The following is a 21,333-nucleotide window of genomic DNA, read 5'->3' as shown; positions in this document are numbered from 1 at the left end:
CTTTCAAACTTAAAAAGATATTTTCTTATGACTTTGGAGGAAACAGGAAGCTGTTGAACATTGCCATGACTTTTTTTGTCACCTTTGTTGAGGAGAACTTGCCTCCAAATTATAATGCTTCTCTTGCAGCAGAACCCCTTCCTTCTCTCCTACCCAGCATCCCATAGGAAGTGGTCCTTTCCTCTCTAGAACGTCCATTCCACAGACCTCTGTCCAGTCGCTCAGTCTGTAGCCCTTTTTTGGCCAGCACCTACAGGCTCCTCTTATCTGCTGGCTCCCTCACCTCCAGCCTGTATTCTCCCCTGGCCTTTGGCCACTCTTGGCCTGCACAGTCTCCAATCTTGGGTCACACCCTTAACCCTACCTACTTTTTCCAACCTGCCATTGAGCCCCGAACGCTGCAGAAGACAGACAAGTGTGTATGGGTGAATAAGAAATAAAACAACCCCAATGAAGAGAGTAAGGGAGCATCCTTTCTCCAAGGAGGACAAATCAAAGTGAACAAATAAAACAAAATTCGCACCCAGACATACAATGGCCACACTGCCAAACATGGAAGAAAAAAGATCACAAAAGCAGCTGGAGAGAAGAGATGGGTCACCTGTCCAAGGAGGCTGAGGACTGACTTCTCAGCAACAAGAATGGAAACCAAGTCATCCGTGATCGCTCGAGCCTGTAGTCCCAGCTACTTGAGAGGCTGAGGCAGGAGGATTGCTTGAGGATAGGCGTTTGAGACCAGCCTGGGTAACATAGTGAGACCCCATTTTTATAAAAAAGAAATAGAAACAGAAGACAGTGGAGCAGTCCTAGGGTGCTGAGATAGTAGAGGTGAGAAGACTCACCAAACATCAGGACTCAGAGTAAAGCTGTAGTAATTAACACAGGGTGGCACTGGTGCATGGACAGACAATGAGACACATGGTATTAGCTCAGAAACAGATCTCCACATGGCTGCTACAGATACGGTGGAAGGATAGGTCTTTTTTTTTTTTTTTTTTTTTTGAGATGGAGTCTTGCTCTGTCATCCAGGCTGGAGTGCAGTGACGCGATCTCGGCTCACTGCAACCTCTGCCTCCCAGGTTCAAGTGATTCTCCTGCCTCAGCCTCCCGAGTAGCTAGGATTACAGGAGCACACCACCATACCCAGCTAATTTTTGTATTTTTACTAGAGATGGGGTTTCACCATATTGGCCAGGCTGATCTCAAAGGCCTGACCTCAGATGATCCACCCACATCGGCCTCCCAAAGTGCTGGGATTACAGGAATGAGCCACGTGCCCAGCCAGGAAGGATAGACTTTTAACAAATCGTGCTGGAACAATTGGTTAATCACATTTTCTCTAAAGTAGAGTTGGACTCCTACTTTGTACTGGACACAAAAATCAAGTCTGGATGGGACTTAAATGTGAAAGGCAAAATTATGAAACATTTAGAAGATAACACAGTCTGCTTTTTGATCTTGGAGTAGGGAAGGATTTCTCAAATAAGGCACAAAGACTTTAAACCATGAAGGATTTTATTAAAATTAAGGCATTCTGTTCATGAGAACACACTTAGGAGGATGAAAAGATAAAGCCCAAACTGGGAGAAGATATTTGTCCCACATTAAACAGAGAAAAGCATAGCTTCCAGAATGTAGAAATAACTACAAATTCACAATGACAAGAGAAAGGGAGGAGGAAGAAAGCAGGAAAGAAAATGGTCAGAAAACATAAGCAAGTATTTCACAAGAGAAGAAAATCAAATGTTCCATAAACGTAAGCAAAGGTGCTCTCTCTTGCTACTGAGGAGGGAGGCGTAAAGGAAAACCCCAGTGAGCTGCAGTTGCACAGTCAGCAGATTGGGGCTGCCTGCCTTTTTAAATTTTTGCCAGATATTCATGAGGCTATGGAATGAGAGAAACATTTATAACCCATTTGTACTGTGGAAAACAATTTAAAGATCCCTGGTAAAGTCAAAAGTGCAAACTACACCACCCAGAGTTTCCATCCCAGATTAGCCAGGGAAACTCATGTCTGTCCAGCAAGGCAGGGGTCCCCAACCTCTGTAGCCTAAGAACCAGGCCACACAGCAGGAGGCGAGGTGAGCTGCAGGCTGAGAAGATGCATCTGTATTTAGAGCAGTTCCCCACTGCTCTCATCACTGCCTGAGCTTCACCTCCTGTCAGATTAGCGGAGGCACTGGGTTCTCATAGGAGCACAAACCCTATTGCGAACTGTGCACGCGAGGGATCTAGGTTGTGGGCTCCTTATGAGAATCTAATGCCTGATGATCTGTCACTGTCTTCCATCACCCCCAGATGGGACCATCTAGTTGCAGAAAAATAATCTCAGGGCTCCCACTAATGCTACATTATGATGAATTGTATTTCACTATGTATTACAATGTAATGACAATAGAAATAAAGTACACAGTAAGTAATAATAATGTGCTTGAATCATCCGAAAACCATCCCCCACCCCCCAGCCCTGGTTCTGTGGAAAAATTGTCTTCCACAAAACCGGCCCCTGGTGCCAAAAATGTTGGGGACTGCTGTAGTAGGGGACATGTACACAAGAACATGCATAACAGTGTTTTGAGAACAAAAAGGGGTGGAGAGAATGCCAAAGTCCACCTGTAGGAGAAAGGACTTACATACTGTTTGTACAATAGAATACTACATAGCAATGAAAATAGATGGACTACAGCTATATACAACCATGTGTATAAATCTAACAAATATAAAATTAAGTAAAAGAAACCAGTCCAGTCATAGAAGAATGGACAAAGTATGAGACCATTTTTATAAGGTTCAAAACTGAGTAAAACTAAACAGTGTATTACTTAGGAATATGTACACTAGAAATAAAACTGTAGAGGAAATCAAGATAATGATTAATAGAAACTTCAGCATGACGGTTACCGCTGGTTGGGAATAAGGGAAATGTAATAATGAATTTAGCATGAAGAGGTGTATGAGATGAATTTCCTCTCCCTTCCCCCCAGCAAATTCCTATATTGACATCCTAACCCCAGTACCTTAGAATGTGACTGTATTTGGAGAAAGGCCCTTTAAAAAGGCAATTAAGGTAAAATGAGGTCATATGTGTGGCCCCTAATCTGATATGGCTGGTGTCCTTATAAGAAGAGATCAGGACATAGACATGCAAAAGGCCATCTGTGGACACAGTAAGAAGGCAACTGTCTCAAAGCCAAGGAAAGTGGCCTCAGAAGAAATCAAACCTGCCAATACCTTCATCTTGGACGTCTAGCTCCAAAGCTATGAGAAGATAAATTTCTGTTGTTTAAGCCACACGGTCTCTGGTGTGTGTTATGACAGCCCCACCAAACTAATACAGGGGGCTTCTAAGATTATAGAAATAGTCTGCTTTTTCAGCTGGGTAGTAGGTGCCCAGGTGTTTATTTTATTGTTGTTTTTCAAATTGTACTTATACATTTTATATACTCTTGGATGTACTTTCCCAATTAAAATAATAGAACAACAATTACTGCCAAAACATTTCTGGCCCATTGATTAGCATTTAATTGATTTATTCAGCAAGTGCAGTTCTTTAAGCATTCAATAAAAGACACAGTTCCATTAGGGTAATCAATATATCATTTTTAAGGAAAGGAATGCCGTATTTTACCAGTACTACTTCATCATCTCCAATGGGTAACAATCAAAAGAAAATGGAATGAATACATGCTTTTAAGAAGTCTAAGGCAATTAGTGGTCTTAAATTAAAATAGCTGTCCATTCTCCCCTCTATTGATTTCTCCTTTATTAGTCATACCTCAACAAATGTACATAAAGATCTTCCCTGAAGGAAAATATATTCTTCTGCAAGATGTTGACATTGGACTCTCCTAACACTTCTAGTACTTTATGTGGAATTACTACAAATGTTAATGCTTAAACTACCTCAATTCTTTGGGGAAAAGGGATGTTGCAAATAATATATTTTTATTCACATATAAAATTGTCAGGATTTCCATTTAAGGTATGTGATCTGTGCATTGATATCTTAGGCAAACACTATTTGTAACTAAAGTTATATATAACTTTATATACATACAGATGAAACATGTAGTTATTCATATATACATACATATGAAACATGTAGTTATATGCACACACGTATACATACATATGGTGTATTTGGGCACATTTTGACAGAATACTGAGACATATTTTGTTGTAATATTTTATTGTAAATATAATTAATAATCTTGTTCTTCAAACATAAAATTAATGGGTACATATTGCAAACCCTGGAGAGGACATTATGGAAGTGTTTGTAGTTCAACCCGGGTGTCAGCAATTATAGGCAACTATGCAAGAGTCCCTGTGATGGGCTCGAAAGCAGATACCTGTAGGGGCATAAGAACACTTTGACACACTACACTACAAAGAAATGGTGCATGTTTCTTGGCATGTAGGATCAAATACATTAATTTTCAAAGTCGAGTAACACTCAGAAATGCATACAGTTCTTATAAACACCAGACAGTATCAAAATATATAAATTCGGTGTGTTTTTGTAGTCTTTTGCTAGAGTAAATCCATCAAAAACAAGGCCTGTGTAAACCCAGAAAGGATAAATAAGAATTTAATGTATCTGGAAATTCACCAATTTAACCCTCAAGTTTAAATAGCTATTTAAAATAATATCATCCCTCAGTGAAAACTGAGAAAGAAGCTCCTTGAAGCTCATAAGAAAAAAACCCTTGGATTTGTACCTAATTTTATCGCCTGAAGGCCCTGATATTTAAAATAATCTATTTCTCAGGCGGCGGTTGGATGATGTAAGTTTTAGGTCTTTATCACTGACTCAGAGCTGTCCAATAGAACATTCTATAACGATAGAAATGCTCTGTATCTGTGCTGTCCCACAGTGGTACCCACCTGCTACATTGACTTATTGAGTCTTGAAATGTGTCCAGTATGACTGGTGAACTAATTTTTAAATTTCATTTCATTTTAATTAACTTAAATAGCCATATGCGGCTAATGGCTACCATGGGAGACACAGAAAGACTACAAGAAGATATGCAAAGGGCTGCCCTAAAAATAAAGCAAATAATGTTTCAGCCTTTCTGATTCTATCCAAGTTATATGGCCTTAGTTAAGGCATGTTTCGCCTTTTTCCCAAAACTCATGTGACCTTCAGTTGTTGTGGGTTTTCTTTAAATTCTGTTTTATTTTAACTAATTCTTTTCATGTTGGATATTTGGAACCCACAATCCATTTCATCTTAAAGTGTAGTGGCATGTGGTTAGTTAAGTCATGCTATAGCTGAAACATTATATACATTGTGAAAAGATCTTTTGAGCTCTGGAGTTACAAGACTGACTTTCAAATATGAAATATTAGAAAAGTATGTATAAACTTCTCATTCTCATGCTTTTGTACAAGCCAGACAAAGTCAACATAACTGAAGGAAGCACTAATTGAATGCGGTGGTGATCATGTCTCAGCAAGACTGAGTCTCCACGTTCTGCACTCATGCAGTGCTGACCAGGAAGAATGAGGTCTTCTTGAGTTTGTGGTGCCTGTTCTGTGGGATGACCCAACTCTCCCTCCACTCTTGTCTTCTTCTTCTTTTTTTTTTTTTTTTTTTTTTTTTTGTCTGAGACGAAGTTTCGCTCTTGTTGCCCAGGCTGGAGTGCAATGGTGCAATCTTGGCTCACTACAACCTCGGCCTCCCAGGTTCAAGTGATTCTCCTGCTTCAGCCTCCTGAGTAGCTGGGATTACAGGGGTGTGCCACCACACCAGGTGAATTTTTTGTATTTTTAGTAGAGATGGAGTTTCACCATATTGGCCAGGCTGGTCTCGAACTTCTGACCTCAGGTGATCCACGCACTCCCCCTACCCCACCTTGGCCTCCCAAAGTGCTGGGATTACAGGCTTGTTTTCTTTTTTTGAGACAGGATCTCACTCTGTCACCCAGGCTGGAGTGCAGTGGCATGACCATAGCTCACTGCAGCCTCGAACTCCTGGGCTCAAGTGATCTCTCGCCTCAACTACCCAAGTAGCTAGGACCACAGACACAAACTTCCACACCTGGCTAATATTATGATTTTTTTTATTTATTTTATTTTTTTGTAGAGATATCACTATGTTGCCCACCTAGGCTGATCTCAAACTCCTGGACTCAAGCCAGTCCTCTGGTGCCTGGCCTTCACTGCTCTTTTTAAGCTGCTAAGAAACCTTAATTTATGTACCTTGTTGTGATGGCATTTGGCTCTTTCTTAGGTTGACCGCATCATTTATTCCCTCAATTGTCTACGCCTGTGAGTCTTATTCAGCTATTTGCAAACCAAAGCCAAGCGTTTTTCAACTGACTTTTCTTGTTTATCTTTCAGAATCATCCAGAAGTGCTGAATATTCGAATACAACTGGAAAGCAAAGAACTGATCATAAATCTGGAAAGAAATGAGTAAGTTAATTCTTGTTTATTGCATTATAGGAGAAAGTTAAGACACCATGGACAGAAAAGTGCTCTGTGATTTATATTGGGGTTTAGAAAAAAAGAATGAAATGTGTGGATTTTAATCCAAATGTGGATTTGAGGTGAATTAACTTTAAAAAATTATCTAATGGAAAAATAAAGAATTTTATCACTCTATAAAGGAACTTTATAACTCAACACTATTTTTTCATAGTTCTGATGTTTTATTTGTTCAGAGCCTGGTTGTTCAAAGATTTAATTTAAGCATCCCTGTACTGTTCAACTAACAGAGTTTCATAATTAGTTGACTTTTGACAACTCCTGGATTATATTAGGGGAAACAGCTTCAAACTGATAGAAATTATCTTCTCCCTGAGAAATACCAGGAGTTTATTTTATCTTTCAAAGCTTATCTCCAGTGGTTTGGACTATTTCTTTCATCTTCTTATTTTTAAAAATTGGTCCTTTTATGGAAAAATTATATAAATTTCCAGAAAATGGCATTATGGCTTTTTCTGGGCCACTTGGATACTATTATAAATTTTGTATGCCTTACTAACTTTGTCTGCCTCCAACCGTAAGAAAAACAACTCATTTTCTTATTCTTTACACCCTGGCTATCCCCACAGATTCCTCAGATCTAAAGGACTCCTTAATATTCTATTTCATTAGTACCATAAAAGAAGAGCTTATTAGTTCTTCTAATAAGCAATCTGTATTTAAAGATAGAAGTCAATTTTCCAAGTCCTGCTTGGTCAAAATAGCAGTTTCTCTCTTCCAAAAGTACTGGTTCCTGTTCCTCACCCATCAGCAGGATGCTGATTTTTTCTGAAACAAGAGTAGAGGTCGCAGGCCCTCACTGGGATGAGTTCTGTCAGGGACGTGGAGTCCCAGAACCTGACTCAACATCTCCCTGTAAACAACTCAGATCATTTACTTGTGTTGGTGCTTTGATTTGAGCATTTTAAGCAAGTCAGACGAAAGATGCAGTCAATCAGCAGCCAGCCCGAATGTTCGGTATCTAATGCCGCAATATATAAAAATGTATACAAAATCACACTACCTGTTCCCTGGGATCTGCAACCTGCCTCTTTGTATTTTTTTCTTACATGCTTACTGCTCACCATTAAATGGATCAGAAGCTTTGGAAACAAGAAATGAGGTGTTTTTAGTTTTTCTTGTGACTTGATCTTAAAATAGAGGTTCAGACACATGTATTATATAATCAGGAATCCGAAGAGAAAACTGTATATTGCTTTTGATCCATCTCCCTTAGAAAAGTACATATTTTCATACTCTATTTCTTTACATAAGAATATCGAGGGGCACACATTTCTGTACATTTTTATGTATGGTTTTGAAAATATCTCAGTGGAAAAAGCTAGGCATTCCCTGAAAGATCAAAAGAATATAAGGCTGCTGGTGGTGATGCATTTTCTCGACGGGGTTGTTGTGGTGGGCAGCTGGATTTAGGAGTGTTCTTTATTGCATCTGCTCCCATTGTTAGACTGTTGGAAGAAACGTGGTGCACAGCATGAGGGGAGGCTAATCCTGAATGTTTTATAGAGCATTACGACTGCAGGTAGAGAAGCAAAAATCGACCTCATAAAAACCTTAAGTTGTTTTTACTATGAAAATAATATACATACCCAGTGAAGAAAACTGAACATTATAGTGGGGAAAGGAACAAATAACCCTAAAATTTTTTAAAAAGTGCTTTTACCACCAAACACAATCCTGTTTAAGATTCTGGTGAATTATATAGATGGATTTTTTTTTCTTATAAATAAGCCTTTGTTTCTTTTGTCTTCTTAGTTGATATCATAGTCTGTATGCAATTTTATATCCTACTACTTCATTTAGCTTCATAATGGACATACATTTCCATAGAGAAATAATTTCTTAGAGCCCGTCTGTTTCTCTGAGTTTGTAATGTGACTTAATAGCCTTGTCCATGATTCCCTCTGAAAATGATTTACCTTCCATTACTGCAGATACTATAATACAAGTTGACTGCTAGAGAATAGTTAATTTGTATAAATATCATTTTACAAGGTGACTTAATTTGCTCCCTTTCAATTCTGAGTCTTTCATGAGATAATCTCAAAATTATAAAAGTTGAAAACATAAAACTCTTTTTATTTCTCTCTTTGCAACCTCACTGTCAGACTGCATTTTCAAAAATGCATAGAAAATGTTTCATATGTTCCTATGATATTCTGTAATTTTAATTGTATTACTTGTACCAATTTTAGAAATTCCATTATATGAAAAGTAACATTTTCTTAATAAGAGGATGCCAATATTACGGTTTTAATGATGCGTTACCAAAAATACTTCAGTATAACAATTTTTTTGCAAAAGATTACGTATCTATTCCAGATTAACTATACCTTTGATGCAGTGAATACTAAAAACAAAAAAAAATCAAGTAGAGTGAAATGCTTGTGCAGTACTAGCATGTAATGCTGTTAGACACCAAAGGCAATCAATCATTTAGTATATAATAGAATTTTTAATTTGCATAGCCGTTGGCCCGATAGATTCAAGTCAGAGAGTTTTTACAAATGAAACTGTAAGAACCCAGAAATAAAAATATAAGCAGAGGCCATTTACATGTTTAACAATGAGTACAATAAAGGGCCTGACCAATCAGGATGAACAGCTGACCAATCAGAAGGCAAGCTGGTTAGTATACCGCTCCAACACCTTCAGCCCCAGAGTCAGCCCTGTGCTTAAAGATGTTTTACCTAAAAGTACGTCAATAGGAGACTGATTCAATAATCAGCTATGAAACAGGATACCATACAACAATTTAAAATGATGAGACTTTTATTATAAAAAAGTTCATGGTATATTCAATGTAACTAGCATGTTAGAAAATAGTTGTTTCCTGCTAGTGTTTATTTTTTAAAAAATGAAAATAGTTTACATAGTATTCAATTTTAATTTTAAAATTATACACATGACATGTATCTCTGAGTAGGAAGATTATAGAAGATATTTACTTTCTTTATTGTATTAATGTTTCGCAAAAATAAAATATTACTTTTAAAATTAGGAAAAAACATTCTTTTGAAGGAAAAAAAACTATCGTAAAAACTTGATAATGGTTGAAAAGAAGAATGCTAACATATTTATTATTCCTAAAAAGAAAATGATAAAGGTTATTTTGAAAGGCCTCTGGAAGGCCTCTGGTGACTTTTAAAGAGCAAAAAATATCTACTCATTGAATATTGGTTCTTTAAATATCCAGAAGTTTGCTGTAATTGAAAAACCTGCTTAGAAACCACAACCTAAATTAAAGCGGTCCTAGTCCCTTAAACCTATAGCTAATGCTGAGAGTCATCTAATTAACCCTACTCAAAATGCTTCTGCAGTGAACCGATTCTTCATGGCACAGGGCTGAATTTTTATTAAATAGTTTTTCAGGGAATCTCTTTTATTTGCCTTCTAACATCCCAATTTATGAAAAGATTGGACGCTGTTCACTTAAAATCTGTATTTGTATAGCCCCTGAGAAGCATTTTTCACAATATTGCTGTCTGCCTATGGACCTGCAGAAACCAGGTTGATAACTTTCATACCTCTACTAGATCCCCATGGACTCTCAGGCCATCCCTTACACAGGTATTCCGTGAAGTTGTATCTTTGATCAAAATGTTTTATTGGACAGGCTGGCCAGCTTCGGCGTCAGTTTTTCCAGTTTAGGATAATGAAGAGTGATGGCGGTAGATCACGTTCCCTACATCTCTCAATCCCAGGATGCCTTCAAGTTCTGCTCCCATCACTGATTGAAGGCACTTGCCATGGGAAGTCCATAGCCCATTGAATTTATGTTTGGGGTATCTCTGGGATAGAATAACTTCAGCACTGACTTATTTTGCCTAGAACGATTCCAGACATCTCTTACAGGGCAACTTTAATTAGTATTCACTCTAGAACAATAACAGAAAGGGCATTTTAAAATGGCTAAACATGGGTATAAATATTTGGAAAGGCATTTATCTTAGATCATCTTTCAGAATATCATGGTACAGAATGGAGAAATGTAACCAGTGTGGAGATGGCATTAGATGATTTAGTTGGCTGAATCACCATCCAGAGGATATTAAGCCATTGTTCCCGTTGACCCAACCCATGTTGAAGAGGGGGACTGAGGTTGCTGCCGGTGGCCTTAGGGCTGTGTGCATGGCCCTGTCCTGGCCCACAGTTTCGTGGACCATCTCGATGAAGACATAAAAGGTGCTCTCATCACATTTCCTGGCAATGCAGAACTAGTGGGGGTAACTGTGCTTGGCACGGCAAAATCTGGATTATGAAGATTTCAGCAGTTTGGATCAATGGGCCAAAACTAACAAGATGAGATTTAATGGGGATAAATGTAAAATCCTATGCTTGGGTTAACAAAAAAATAAACGTTGCAAGTTCAGAAGGAAATTTGTTAGTAGTTCTTGTGAATGAGACCTGCATACTCAAAAGAAGCCCCTGAGGCAATGTGGCTGCTGAAAAGGTGACTGCCACCTGAGCGTGTGGGGGTATATGTGGTGGGTCCTAGACAGGGGAGGTCATCCTTCTGCTACACAGGCTGGGGCACAGCCAAAACCCTGCATCCTTCACTGTTCCAAGCCTGACATCAGAGAGCCACCTGCCACTTTATTCTCATTTCCACCATTGGATGCTTCTTTCCTTTCCTCTTCCACCAACCATGACATCCTTACGGTCAGGGGTAGGACAGCGTGGCTCATTGTAGGCACTTGATAAGCACTCCTCAAATGAGTGGATGATGGAGCCCCGACAACCTGGACCAAGCCGGAAGTGAGTTCCCAGGAGGTCGAAGGTCACCTGGGTGGGGTGAGAAACAATTCAAGGAGAAAAGCTTCCAAAAAGGAACACAGGATTTGGAGTTAGGAGCCCGGGCTTTGAAAGCAGCATTGCTCCCAACAGCAAGCTACTGATACTCTCTCCACTTCCGTCATGGCCTCAAGCGATCTGCCCACCTTGGCCTCCTTGTCTGCAAAATGGAACAAGCATCTGTGTCCAGTCAGTTCAGGAAGATTATAGCTCATGTTAATTTTGATCATCAGGTTTGAATGACTCAATAACATTTCTCTGTGGATCCAGCAATCTTAATTATTTTACCTAATTATATTATGTTCTGTTTCAGAGTTTCTAAATTAATGGAAACCAGGTTATGCCTACTCTTTACCTCTAATTCTTGGTGATAGCCAAACATCTCAATGCTCACAAGACCTGGAACAGACACGCCAGGCTGGTCCTTTGGGATCCAGCTGCTGTAGGGTTCTTACCTTTACAATCTTGACATGCCCAGGGATTGGACTTTCAAAATCTTTGAGTGTAGAGTGCTATTCCTTTTTTCTTCTTCTCCTGCAGAAGAAGCCTAGACTGTTTACCCGCTCCCCGCCCACCATCTTTTTTTTTTTTTTAAGAAGTTAAACTTTTATTTTGACTGCCCAAACATCAGTCAATATACTGGGCAAACCAGCGGAAGCCCTTGCCAAAGAAAGCCCTGTTGTACACACTGAACATGAACGATTCCTTGGAAAAGGCATTTGGCTCCTTCAGGGTCACAAGTTCCCTTTCCTGTGGTCTGTCCATAAAGACCAAATGACAGACAGAGTTTTTCTTCACTGATTGTGCCTGTTCTGTCCAATTTTTGTTAAACAAGATAAGGACTGGCACATGGGATATTCTTTCATCAGTCATTAAAGCATTGAGCTCCACTTTGGATTCCAGGATCTGAGGACAATCTGCACAGTACCCCAGAAAGGCAATCCCATTTATTGCTGGGAGATCACTGTTCCAAATCCAACATGTTTGCTCATGCCCCAGAAGATCAAAAGTTGTAAAAGCCATGCTAGCAGTTGTCAGCTCTGCTGATGTCAGAGGTCATGTTGGAGCCTGTTGGCCCAATCTGCCATCTTTGAGCATATGAGGAAGAATGGTTTCATCCACATTGTCCCAACCCAAGAGAACAAGTTTTCTAGATTTCTTGTAGAGTCCTAGGAACTGGAGCACACTGTAGAAGCCATTGTAGATCCACTCACAGATGAAAGACATTATTAATGTTGACCATAGCCTGAGGGGCTCCTCTGGAGGCAGTGCATGGCCTGGACCCTCCCTCGGAGCACACAGACCAGCAGCACCCAGACCAGCAGTGACTCACCAGGTGGACATCACACCTGCTCCCTGAAGCCTGCCCTTAGGAATGGGGAGTTCTAAACTGCCTGGTGTTTCTATTTAGTGATTAAACAAATGTCGATGGAACCATGTCTCAGAAATTATAGTTTTGTGTTTCCAGCTCTCCGCTTCCCTTCTATTCACAGATCTTTATCAGAATCTTTATTAATATCTTAATAATTATCCTTACTAAACATTAATAATTAATAAAGATAATTAAGACAATGTGCTTGCTCATGCCCCCCAAGATCAAAAGTTATAAAAGTCATATCAACAATTGTCAGCTCTTCTGATGTCAGAGATCATGTTGGAAAGTGTTGGCCTAATCTGCCATCTTTAATGATTATCATCTTCCATATTAATTATCTTTATTAATTAATTTTTATTGATGTGTTAACTCACTTCCTCATTCACTTCTTCACTTGGTTATGTATTCACAAATATGTGTTTAATACCAGACAGTGTAATTGACCCTGGAGGGAGAGTAGTGAATAAGATAAAGTTCTTGTCCTCTTAGAATTTAGTCAAGGAGCCCAACACTAAGCAGATCATTACAAAAACAGTAACTGGATGACTGCATTGCTCAGCACTCAGGAGGAGAAGGTATGGGGCCAACGCCTGGTCTGGAGAGGGAAGATGTAGAATGAAGCAGCTCTTAAGCTGTGCACACACAAGGAAGAGCCCAGTCAAGGAGGGCAGGAGGTAGAGAGAAAAAGAAGAGCAGAAGTAAACGTCCAGCTTCTCAGATTCTAGAAGGTCTTTGTACTGATGACCAAGAAGGAGAGAGAGGAAGCTAGGCCATACAGGGGTCTGTGTGCCCTGATAAGGATCTTGACTTTATTCCTAAATACAGTGGCACACCATAGAAGAAAAGGCCTGTAGGCAGAACAATGACATGATAAGATTCTGCTTTTTATTTGTTTGAGACGATCTCACTCTGTTGCCTAGGCTGGAGTGCATTTGTGCAGTCACAGCTCACTGCAGCCTCGACTGCTCTGGGCTCAGGTGATCCTCCCACCTCAGCCTCCCTAGTAGCTGGGACTACAGGCACGCACTGCAATATCCAGCTAATTTTTCTATTTTTTGTAGAGACCCAGTTTCACCATGTTGCCCAGACCAGTCTTGAGCTCCTGGCCTCAAGCAATTTGCCCACCTCGGCCTCCCAAAGGCATGAACTACTGCTCTCCACCAAAATTCAGTCTTTTAAAGTCCATCTGGCTGCCTGTGAAAACTATCTGGGAGGGTAGAGTGGGTGTGGTCAAGAGACTGCATATTGCTGCTGTTCAGGGAGAGCTGATGATGGCTTGAGCCAAGAGAGTATTGGTGGGAAGGAGTAAGTAGTTAAGAAATGTTAAGTAGGCAGAATTGACAGAACCTGATGAATGATGGAATGTGTGGGATCATGGAAAGGAAGGCATACAATTCTTACCTGAGATGCTGGGGAACAGTGATGCCTTTGATCAGAATAGAGAACCCTGGAAAAGGACCAAGAACTTGCCCTTTGAGCAGTGGCCAGAGACACAAAGATGTGGGTCATAGTAGGCATGGTCCTGAGAGTCTGGGAGGGGCTGAATATTGGGTTTCACAGAATTCAGTCTGGAGGTGACCTGTGGAGGGCCCTTGTAGAACTGCGCATGGCATTTTTGAAGGGGGGTGTTCATGGATGTTTGCAGCTGACTAGTGGCTGGCAGCTATAAGCTGAAGACCAGGAGCCGGCAGTGGGTAGAACATGGAGAGGAATCAGCTGTGGCCCTGACGGTATCTAAATAGCTGTCACAACTCAAGGCAATGTCAGTGCTCCACTGAATTCTAAGCTGGAGCTTAGTGGGTGAGCCTCTGGCCTCTAGGCTCACTCCCAGGCCCTATTCCATATGTTTCCTATAGTCTGTCTCCATGCAGTGGGTGTTCCCCACTACCAGGGGCTCACACATGGACTTCTGCCCTCCTTGAAGTCTAGAGCATTGCCTCAAGACCACCAGCATCAGGACCACCTGGAGCGCTTGTTAAAAAGGGCAATGCCTGGCCCCACTGCTATTGAACAAGAATCCCCAGCTATAGGGCCTGAAGGTCTATATTTTTAACACATTCTGCTATGAGTTATATTCACACTTTACTTAGAGAGCCACTAGCCACATGTGGCTGTTTAAATTAAGTTTAATTTAAATAAAATTAAAATTTAATTCCTTGCTCAAACTAGCCACAGTTCAAGTATTCAATAGCCACGTGTGGCTAGATGGACATTTCCATCATCACAGAAAGTTCTGTTGGACAGCACTGGGGCCAGCAGGGAAATTCCAGCCCATTGGATCCTTCTATGAGAATTTGGGGTATCTGTCTTAGCTGATGCATCATCCACAGGAATGTTCTTTCCTACAGGGAGTGACCACACCTCTTCAGCTTGCCTAATGCCTGCAGCGTAAAAAGCCCCATCCCCTGCCTTGGAGAATCAGGTGCTACCAGAGGGGTCATCTCTGCCCACTTTGATGAAAGGGTAATGGTGCAGTCAAAAATTCTCTAAGCATGACTGTAGACTCAGGGAATTAAGCTACATGCACTTCAGCAATCTAACTAGACCAAACTCCTTCAGATTTAAGTTAGAATCTCTCAACCTTAACATTTAAGATCTTTTTAATTGAGATAAATTTTGTTTCCTGAGTAAGAGCTAAATTCCCTTGAGCTTCTCCCCTCATTTCATTCTTTGAAGATGTACAGACGTTGAAAAAGGTCAGAACACCATTTTTAGAGCTTTTTGTTCCTCAACCCGAGTTAACTTGAAAGTGCCTAAACTGGTTAAGATCAACCTTTTTAAAACAGGCCCCTCTGGGTCGTGAGAGTGTGATGTCCTTGAGTGAACTCTTTGAAGCTGGTAGAATGAGAAAGGGCATTTGAGATGGAGGTGGAGTTCCGCATTTCATTACATCCCTTGCTCTCCTTCCCTTCTGACGCTGCAGACTCAGTGTTTTCTGATGAAAATCCTGCTGTGGCCTTAAGCTCCTTTTCCCAACTCTGTATCCCAAGAGGACAGTAATGGCTGTCCTGGCTCTTCCCAGGAGGTCTCTGGCAGTGGAGGGGCCGATGCCATCTTAGTGGTTGTCATTGCACCTTCCCTCTCCTGGTGCAGCCAGGATGGTTTCATGCAGATATTGTGCAGGCTGGGGTCATTATGGTCCGTCTCTTCTGGGTTTTTTCTAGTTGTTGTATCCTCAAAAGAAAGAGCACAATGCTTTCATTGATTGCTTATGACAATAAAACTAACTCTCTGGAAAGCTTGAAAGTTTTGTTAGAGGCGTTTGAACCAGAGCAACTCCATCTTGAATAGGAGCTGGGTAAAATGAGGCTGAAACCTACTGGGCTGCCTTCCTAGACAGTTAAGGCATTCTAAGTCACAGGATGAGATAGGATGTTGGCATAAAATACAGGTCATAAAGACCTTGCTGATAAAACAGCTTGCAGTAAAGAAGCTGGCTAAAACCCACCAAAACTAAAATGGTCACGAGAGTGACCCCTAGTCATCCTCACTGCTACCCTCCAGCCAGCACCATGACAGTTTACAAATGCCGTGGCAACATCAGGAAGTTACCTATATGGTCTAAAAAGGGGAAGCATGAATAATCCACCCTTTGTTTAGCATATCATCAAGAAATAACCGTAAAAATGGACAACCAGCAGTTCTCAGGGCTGCTGTGTCTATGGAGTAGCCATTCTTATTCCTTTATTTTCTTAATAAACTTGCTTTTGCTTTGAACTGTGGACTCACCCTGAATTCTTTCTTGTGCAAGATCCAAGAACCCCCCTTGGGGTCTGGATCGGGAACCTTTCCTGTAACTCTTTGACATAATTTTGCTGAGTTCATAAACACAGATTCTGCTACATTCTTAGAGTATCATGCCCTAGGAAGCCAAAATCCTAGATTACTGTTTTCAGAAGTGTTTACTTCAAACTCGTTATCTTGAGTGGAGTTGAGCCCTGTCTGTGATTGGCCATGTTTCATAACATGCATGGGAAAACTTCAACTGATAGTCACAGCTCTGTTTTCTTGAGGCCTTCTTACTGGTTTCTTACTTATATTGTTTTCATAATTCATTAGTGATGATAAAGAGCTGCAGTGTAACTGTATTTACCATTAGCTCATTTGTTGCATGCTGACAGTATGTGGCATGCCTTTATTCCTCATCATAGGTAACGTCATCATTAAAAAGCTGGGCTTCATCAGGGACTTACAGAGAGATTTGTACACCCACATTCATAGCAGCAGCGTTCACAATGGCCAAAAGGTGGGAACAACCCAAGTGTTCATTGACAGATGAATCAGTACACAAAATGTGGCATACATAAAATGAAATTTTATTCAGCCTTCAAAAGGAATGACATTCTGACACATGCTATCACATGGACTTTGAAGACATTATGCTAAGTGAAATAAGCCAGACACTAAAGGACAAATATTATGCGATTCTATTTACATGAGGTGTACTTCCAATAGGCAAAATTCGAATAGGCAAAATCATAGAAACAGAAAGTAGAATGGTGGTTACTAGGGACTGGAGGGTTAGGGAATGAGGAGTTTGGTGGGCAAAGTTTCTGTTTGGGATGATGAAAGAATTATGGAGATGGATGTCAGTGATGGTTGTACAAAATTGTGAATATGCTTAACGCCACTGAATTATACAATTGCAAATGGTTAAAATTATAAATTTTATGTTATGTATATTTCGCCCCAGTTAAAAAACAAAGCTGGGCTCCTGGTTTGTTTTTATTATCTAACAAAAGGTCTCCCTCCCTGTCCTCCTCCATGAAGGTACATAGTGTAGAGGAAGACGGTGATAGTTTCTTCTAAATCCACCCCCCCACCCCCCGCCTCTCTTTTTTGTAACTCTAGGAAAATCACAATCCTCCAGCTCCATGTAGGCTAGGGGTCCCCAACACCCTCTCTGACGTGCTCTCCCCAACCCTTAGGAACTGGGCCACACAGCAGGGCATGAGTATCTGATGAGGGAGTGAAGCTTCATCTGTATTTACAGCTGCTTCCCATCACTCAAATTACTGCCTGAGCTCCGCCCCCTGTCAGATCAGTGGTGGCATTAGATTCTCATAGGAGCATGAACCCTCTTGTGAACTGCCATGCCAGGGATCTAGGCTGCATGCTCCTTATGAGAATCTAATGCCTGATGATCTGTCAATGTCTCCCATCACCCCCAGATGGGACCGTCTAGTTGCGGAAAAAGCAGTTCAGGGTTCCCACTGATTCTACGTGATGGTGAGTTGTATAATTATTTCATTACATATTACAATGTAATAATAGAAATAAAGTGCACAATAAATGCAATGTGCTTGAATCATCCTGAAACCATCCCCGCCCCCACCCCTGGTCCATGGAAAAATTGTCTTCCATGAAACTGGTCTCAGGTGCCAAGAAGTTTGGGGACCACTGATTGAGGTGACTGTTCTGAGCTAATGAATAAGGGTGTAACTGTGATTCAACTGCAAAACCCAAACTGACTTTCCTGGACTCTTTCTAGAGCTGCTTCCATATCCCTATCAGAGGAGATGATTGACAGTGTTAGGATTTGGATTTGGGTATCAGGCTGCTTGGAGACAAGCTGCCTCAGCTCCTCCATTCTAAAATGGAGAGTAAGACCTTCCTCCCAGGTTGTTAGGAGAACACAGTGATATGGTTTGGATCTGTGTCCCATCAAATCTCCTGTTCAGTTGTAATCCCCAGTGTTGGAGGTGGAGTCTGGTGGGAGGTGATTGGATCATGGAAGAGGTTTCTTCTGCGTGGTTTAGCACCATCCCCCTACCACTGTTCTCGTGGTGGACTTCTCATGAAATCTGGTTGTTTAGAAGCGTATGGCACCTCCCACCCCTCTCTCTCCCTCCTGCTCTGGCCATGTGAGATGCTTGCTCCCACTTTGCCATCCACCATGATTGAAAGCTCCCTGAGGCCTCCTCAGAAGCCGAGCAGAAGCTGTCCTGCTTCTTGTACAGCTTGCAGAACCATAAGCCAATTAAACCTCTTTTCTTCTTAAATTACCCAGGCTCAGGCATTTCTTTGTAACAGTGCGAGAACGGACTAATACATAAAGGATATGGTATTCAGTGTGCTTGACACTGCACTGCCATTCACAGCATGTGTGCTGCTCTGCTGCCATTGCTCTCCCATTATCTCCCTCCTCATCCTGGCCGCTTCTGTCTGTAGGAAAGGGAATCACATGCTCAGGTCTCATCATCTTCCCACCTGCAACCAGCTTCCTGTGACTGCCCCTATTCCTGCTTTCCTCACCCATCTTTCTCTTCCTCCTTCATTCTGACGGTCAGACCAGGTCAATCCCAGTACCCTGCCTCATCCCACCCTGCACCTGCTGCTCTTGTCACCTGAGGGTTTGGATACCCCCATTTCCATTCTCCCCAGCATCAGCAATGGGAGGGCCCCCAAGTCACCTGTGTGCTGTGGATGGAGGTGGGCCAGGAGGTGCAGTGCAATTCTGTAGGCCTGTGGAGCCCAGGGACCACCTGTTTGGCTGGCCTGGCTACAGATTAGGTGAAGTGCATGCAACAGTTAATTGCCATGTACCCATCGCCTGTGTGCAACAATTACCACGCAATTGTCAGACTCCCCCACCCCCAGGCATCACATCATTTCACCTGCAGATTCTGACATATGTATTGCTAAAAAAAGGATTATTTTTATCACACCTAAAAGATAAAAATTTTATAATGCTATCAAACGTCCAGCCAGTATTCATGTTTCCCAGATTTTATATCTCTCCATTTTTTTCTTGGCAGTTGGATTGCTTGTGGCAGTTGGATTGCTTGAACTTGGATATAAACACAGTCCCCACGTTGTATTTGTCTGCTACATTTTTAATGTGTCTTTTAATGTATAGTTTCCCTATCCTTCCTTTTAATTCTTGCAATTAAAATCTTGCAGTCCTTACAAATGAAACCAGATTTTTATACTCAGTAGAATTTTCCACACTCTCAATTTGCTGATTTCATCCTCTTGGTGCTGTCTAGCCTGTTCCTCTGGGCCTTGTGTTTTCTGTTTACTGGTAATTCAGTGTACAGGCTTGTGCAGATTGAGGTACTGGTTTTAGGCAGGATGACATTGCAGGTGGTCCTCGTTCTTCTCTTGTGCCATGTCAATAGTTCTGTGACCTCTGATTGTCTTGTTTTGTGATGACAGGTTGATCACTGAGTTTGGGGTCACTCTGATGCTTCCATTAGAAAGGTCTGCCTGAGCCTTCACCCACCAGGTTCAGTGGCCATTAACGATCAGTGCCTAGATCTCTTCTTTCCTTGGGTCCTGCAAAATGGCAGTATTCTATCATTCTTTCTTCTTGTATTAGCTGAAATGCTCCTATAGAGAAGAACTTCCCCTCATCAATTATTGGTTTCTCTGAGATATGAGATAAAAGGCAAGATAAATTTTTTTTAGAGACCACCTCAACTTATCACTCTGCCTTTGCCAATGGGTAGCCACTGTATTCCCCCAATTTAGCATCTCACATTTGGTGATACGCTGCACAGCCCCCTGTTGAGGGTCCACATTTGTAACAGATTCTGTGGGGATAACGAGGTGCACCACAGCCTGTCCTGGAGTAGCTTCTTATATTCTGTAAACACTTCTTGATCCAAAAGCCTTGTATTTTCACATTGAACCGTAAATTACCCATATAGATATTACACAAATCTTTTTATTTAGAGTGCTGGATAAAAGGCTGACTTCGAAACTGCTCTACAGAGACCTAATTTTCTTGTTGTTTTTAAAGACAAAGACATCCTCACATCTGGCATGGAGGCAGATGCTGGGGTGAGAACAGGGAAGCAGGAACTGGTTCCAGTGTTGCTAGTAGGAAAAGCAGGGGTCTGGATTACGTCTAGACATAGCCTGTCCCTTGGAGGACTGTTTCCATTCCAATGGCAATGGCAAGTTAAAAAAAAAAAAAAAACACATTTCATTCACAAGCAGGCTTAGTCCCACTGAAGGAAAATCACCATAATTGGCAAAGACCAAAGCCAGAGAAGACACAGAGGCTAACCCTACTTCTTCAGGGACCCGTGAGAAAAACAAAATGAGGGTGTTTGTCTAAAAATGTTATGAAATACTCACTTCTTTCTTCTCAGTATGCTGGTGGATTTCACTGTGGGATGAGGTAGATTCAACATAAGTGGAGAACAACGCTTTCTTTATTTTCTTTTATGATTTTCTTCCTTATGAAAAACATGTGGTCAGATAGAAGATGATACAAAACCAAGCCCCCAGCAGGAGGGTTATCTGGGGAGATGATTTATTTAGAGAGAGTTATTTTCACAGCCCTTCTAAGGCCACTTCTTCAGTTTCAACTGACCTAGAGGATTTTGTTGGTCAGTTTCATGGTTTTCTTTGAAAATCTGACAGGCTCCAGTGGAGAAGCCTCTTGTGCTATGTCCACAGCCGGCCAGCACCCATTAAGCAAATATCAGCATCACAGAAGTTCCTTGGGACTTGTGGGAAATGGTTTTTACACGTGGTTTTCATAAAATGAAAACAATTATTCATTAATATTTTCACTAAAGTTTTGATGGTATTGTACATTCATATCAACAAAATATATAGAATGTTAGGTTGGTTAAATGAAAAAATAAAAAATGACATTAAAAACTTACTAAAAATACTAGCCCTACAATTTAATAAATATGTTTAAAATTCATTTAA

At 41.0% G+C, this 21,333-nt stretch overlaps 1 protein-coding gene and 1 pseudogene across 1 annotated transcript in view; one reads left to right on the top strand and one right to left on the bottom strand.

The window, feature by feature from the left end:
- Positions 1-21,333, top strand: part of ADAM12 (ADAM metallopeptidase domain 12) — a 374,252-nt gene that overhangs the window by 103,197 nt on the left and 249,722 nt on the right. The window contains exon 3 of the mRNA XM_054436011.2: positions 6,349-6,422. Coding sequence (XP_054291986.1) covers positions 6,349-6,422 — 74 coding nt within the window. The remainder of the gene's footprint in view (positions 1-6,348; positions 6,423-21,333) is intronic.
- On the bottom strand, positions 11,916-12,515 carry LOC129006401 (GTP-binding protein SAR1a-like; annotated as a pseudogene).

The sequence above is a fragment of the Pongo pygmaeus genome, chromosome 8 (assembly GCF_028885625.2).
Source record: "Pongo pygmaeus isolate AG05252 chromosome 8, NHGRI_mPonPyg2-v2.0_pri, whole genome shotgun sequence".
NCBI lineage: Eukaryota > Metazoa > Chordata > Mammalia > Primates > Hominidae > Pongo > Pongo pygmaeus.
The sequence above is the reverse complement of the archived record's forward strand: the minus strand, read 5'-3'. Positions and strand labels throughout refer to the sequence as shown.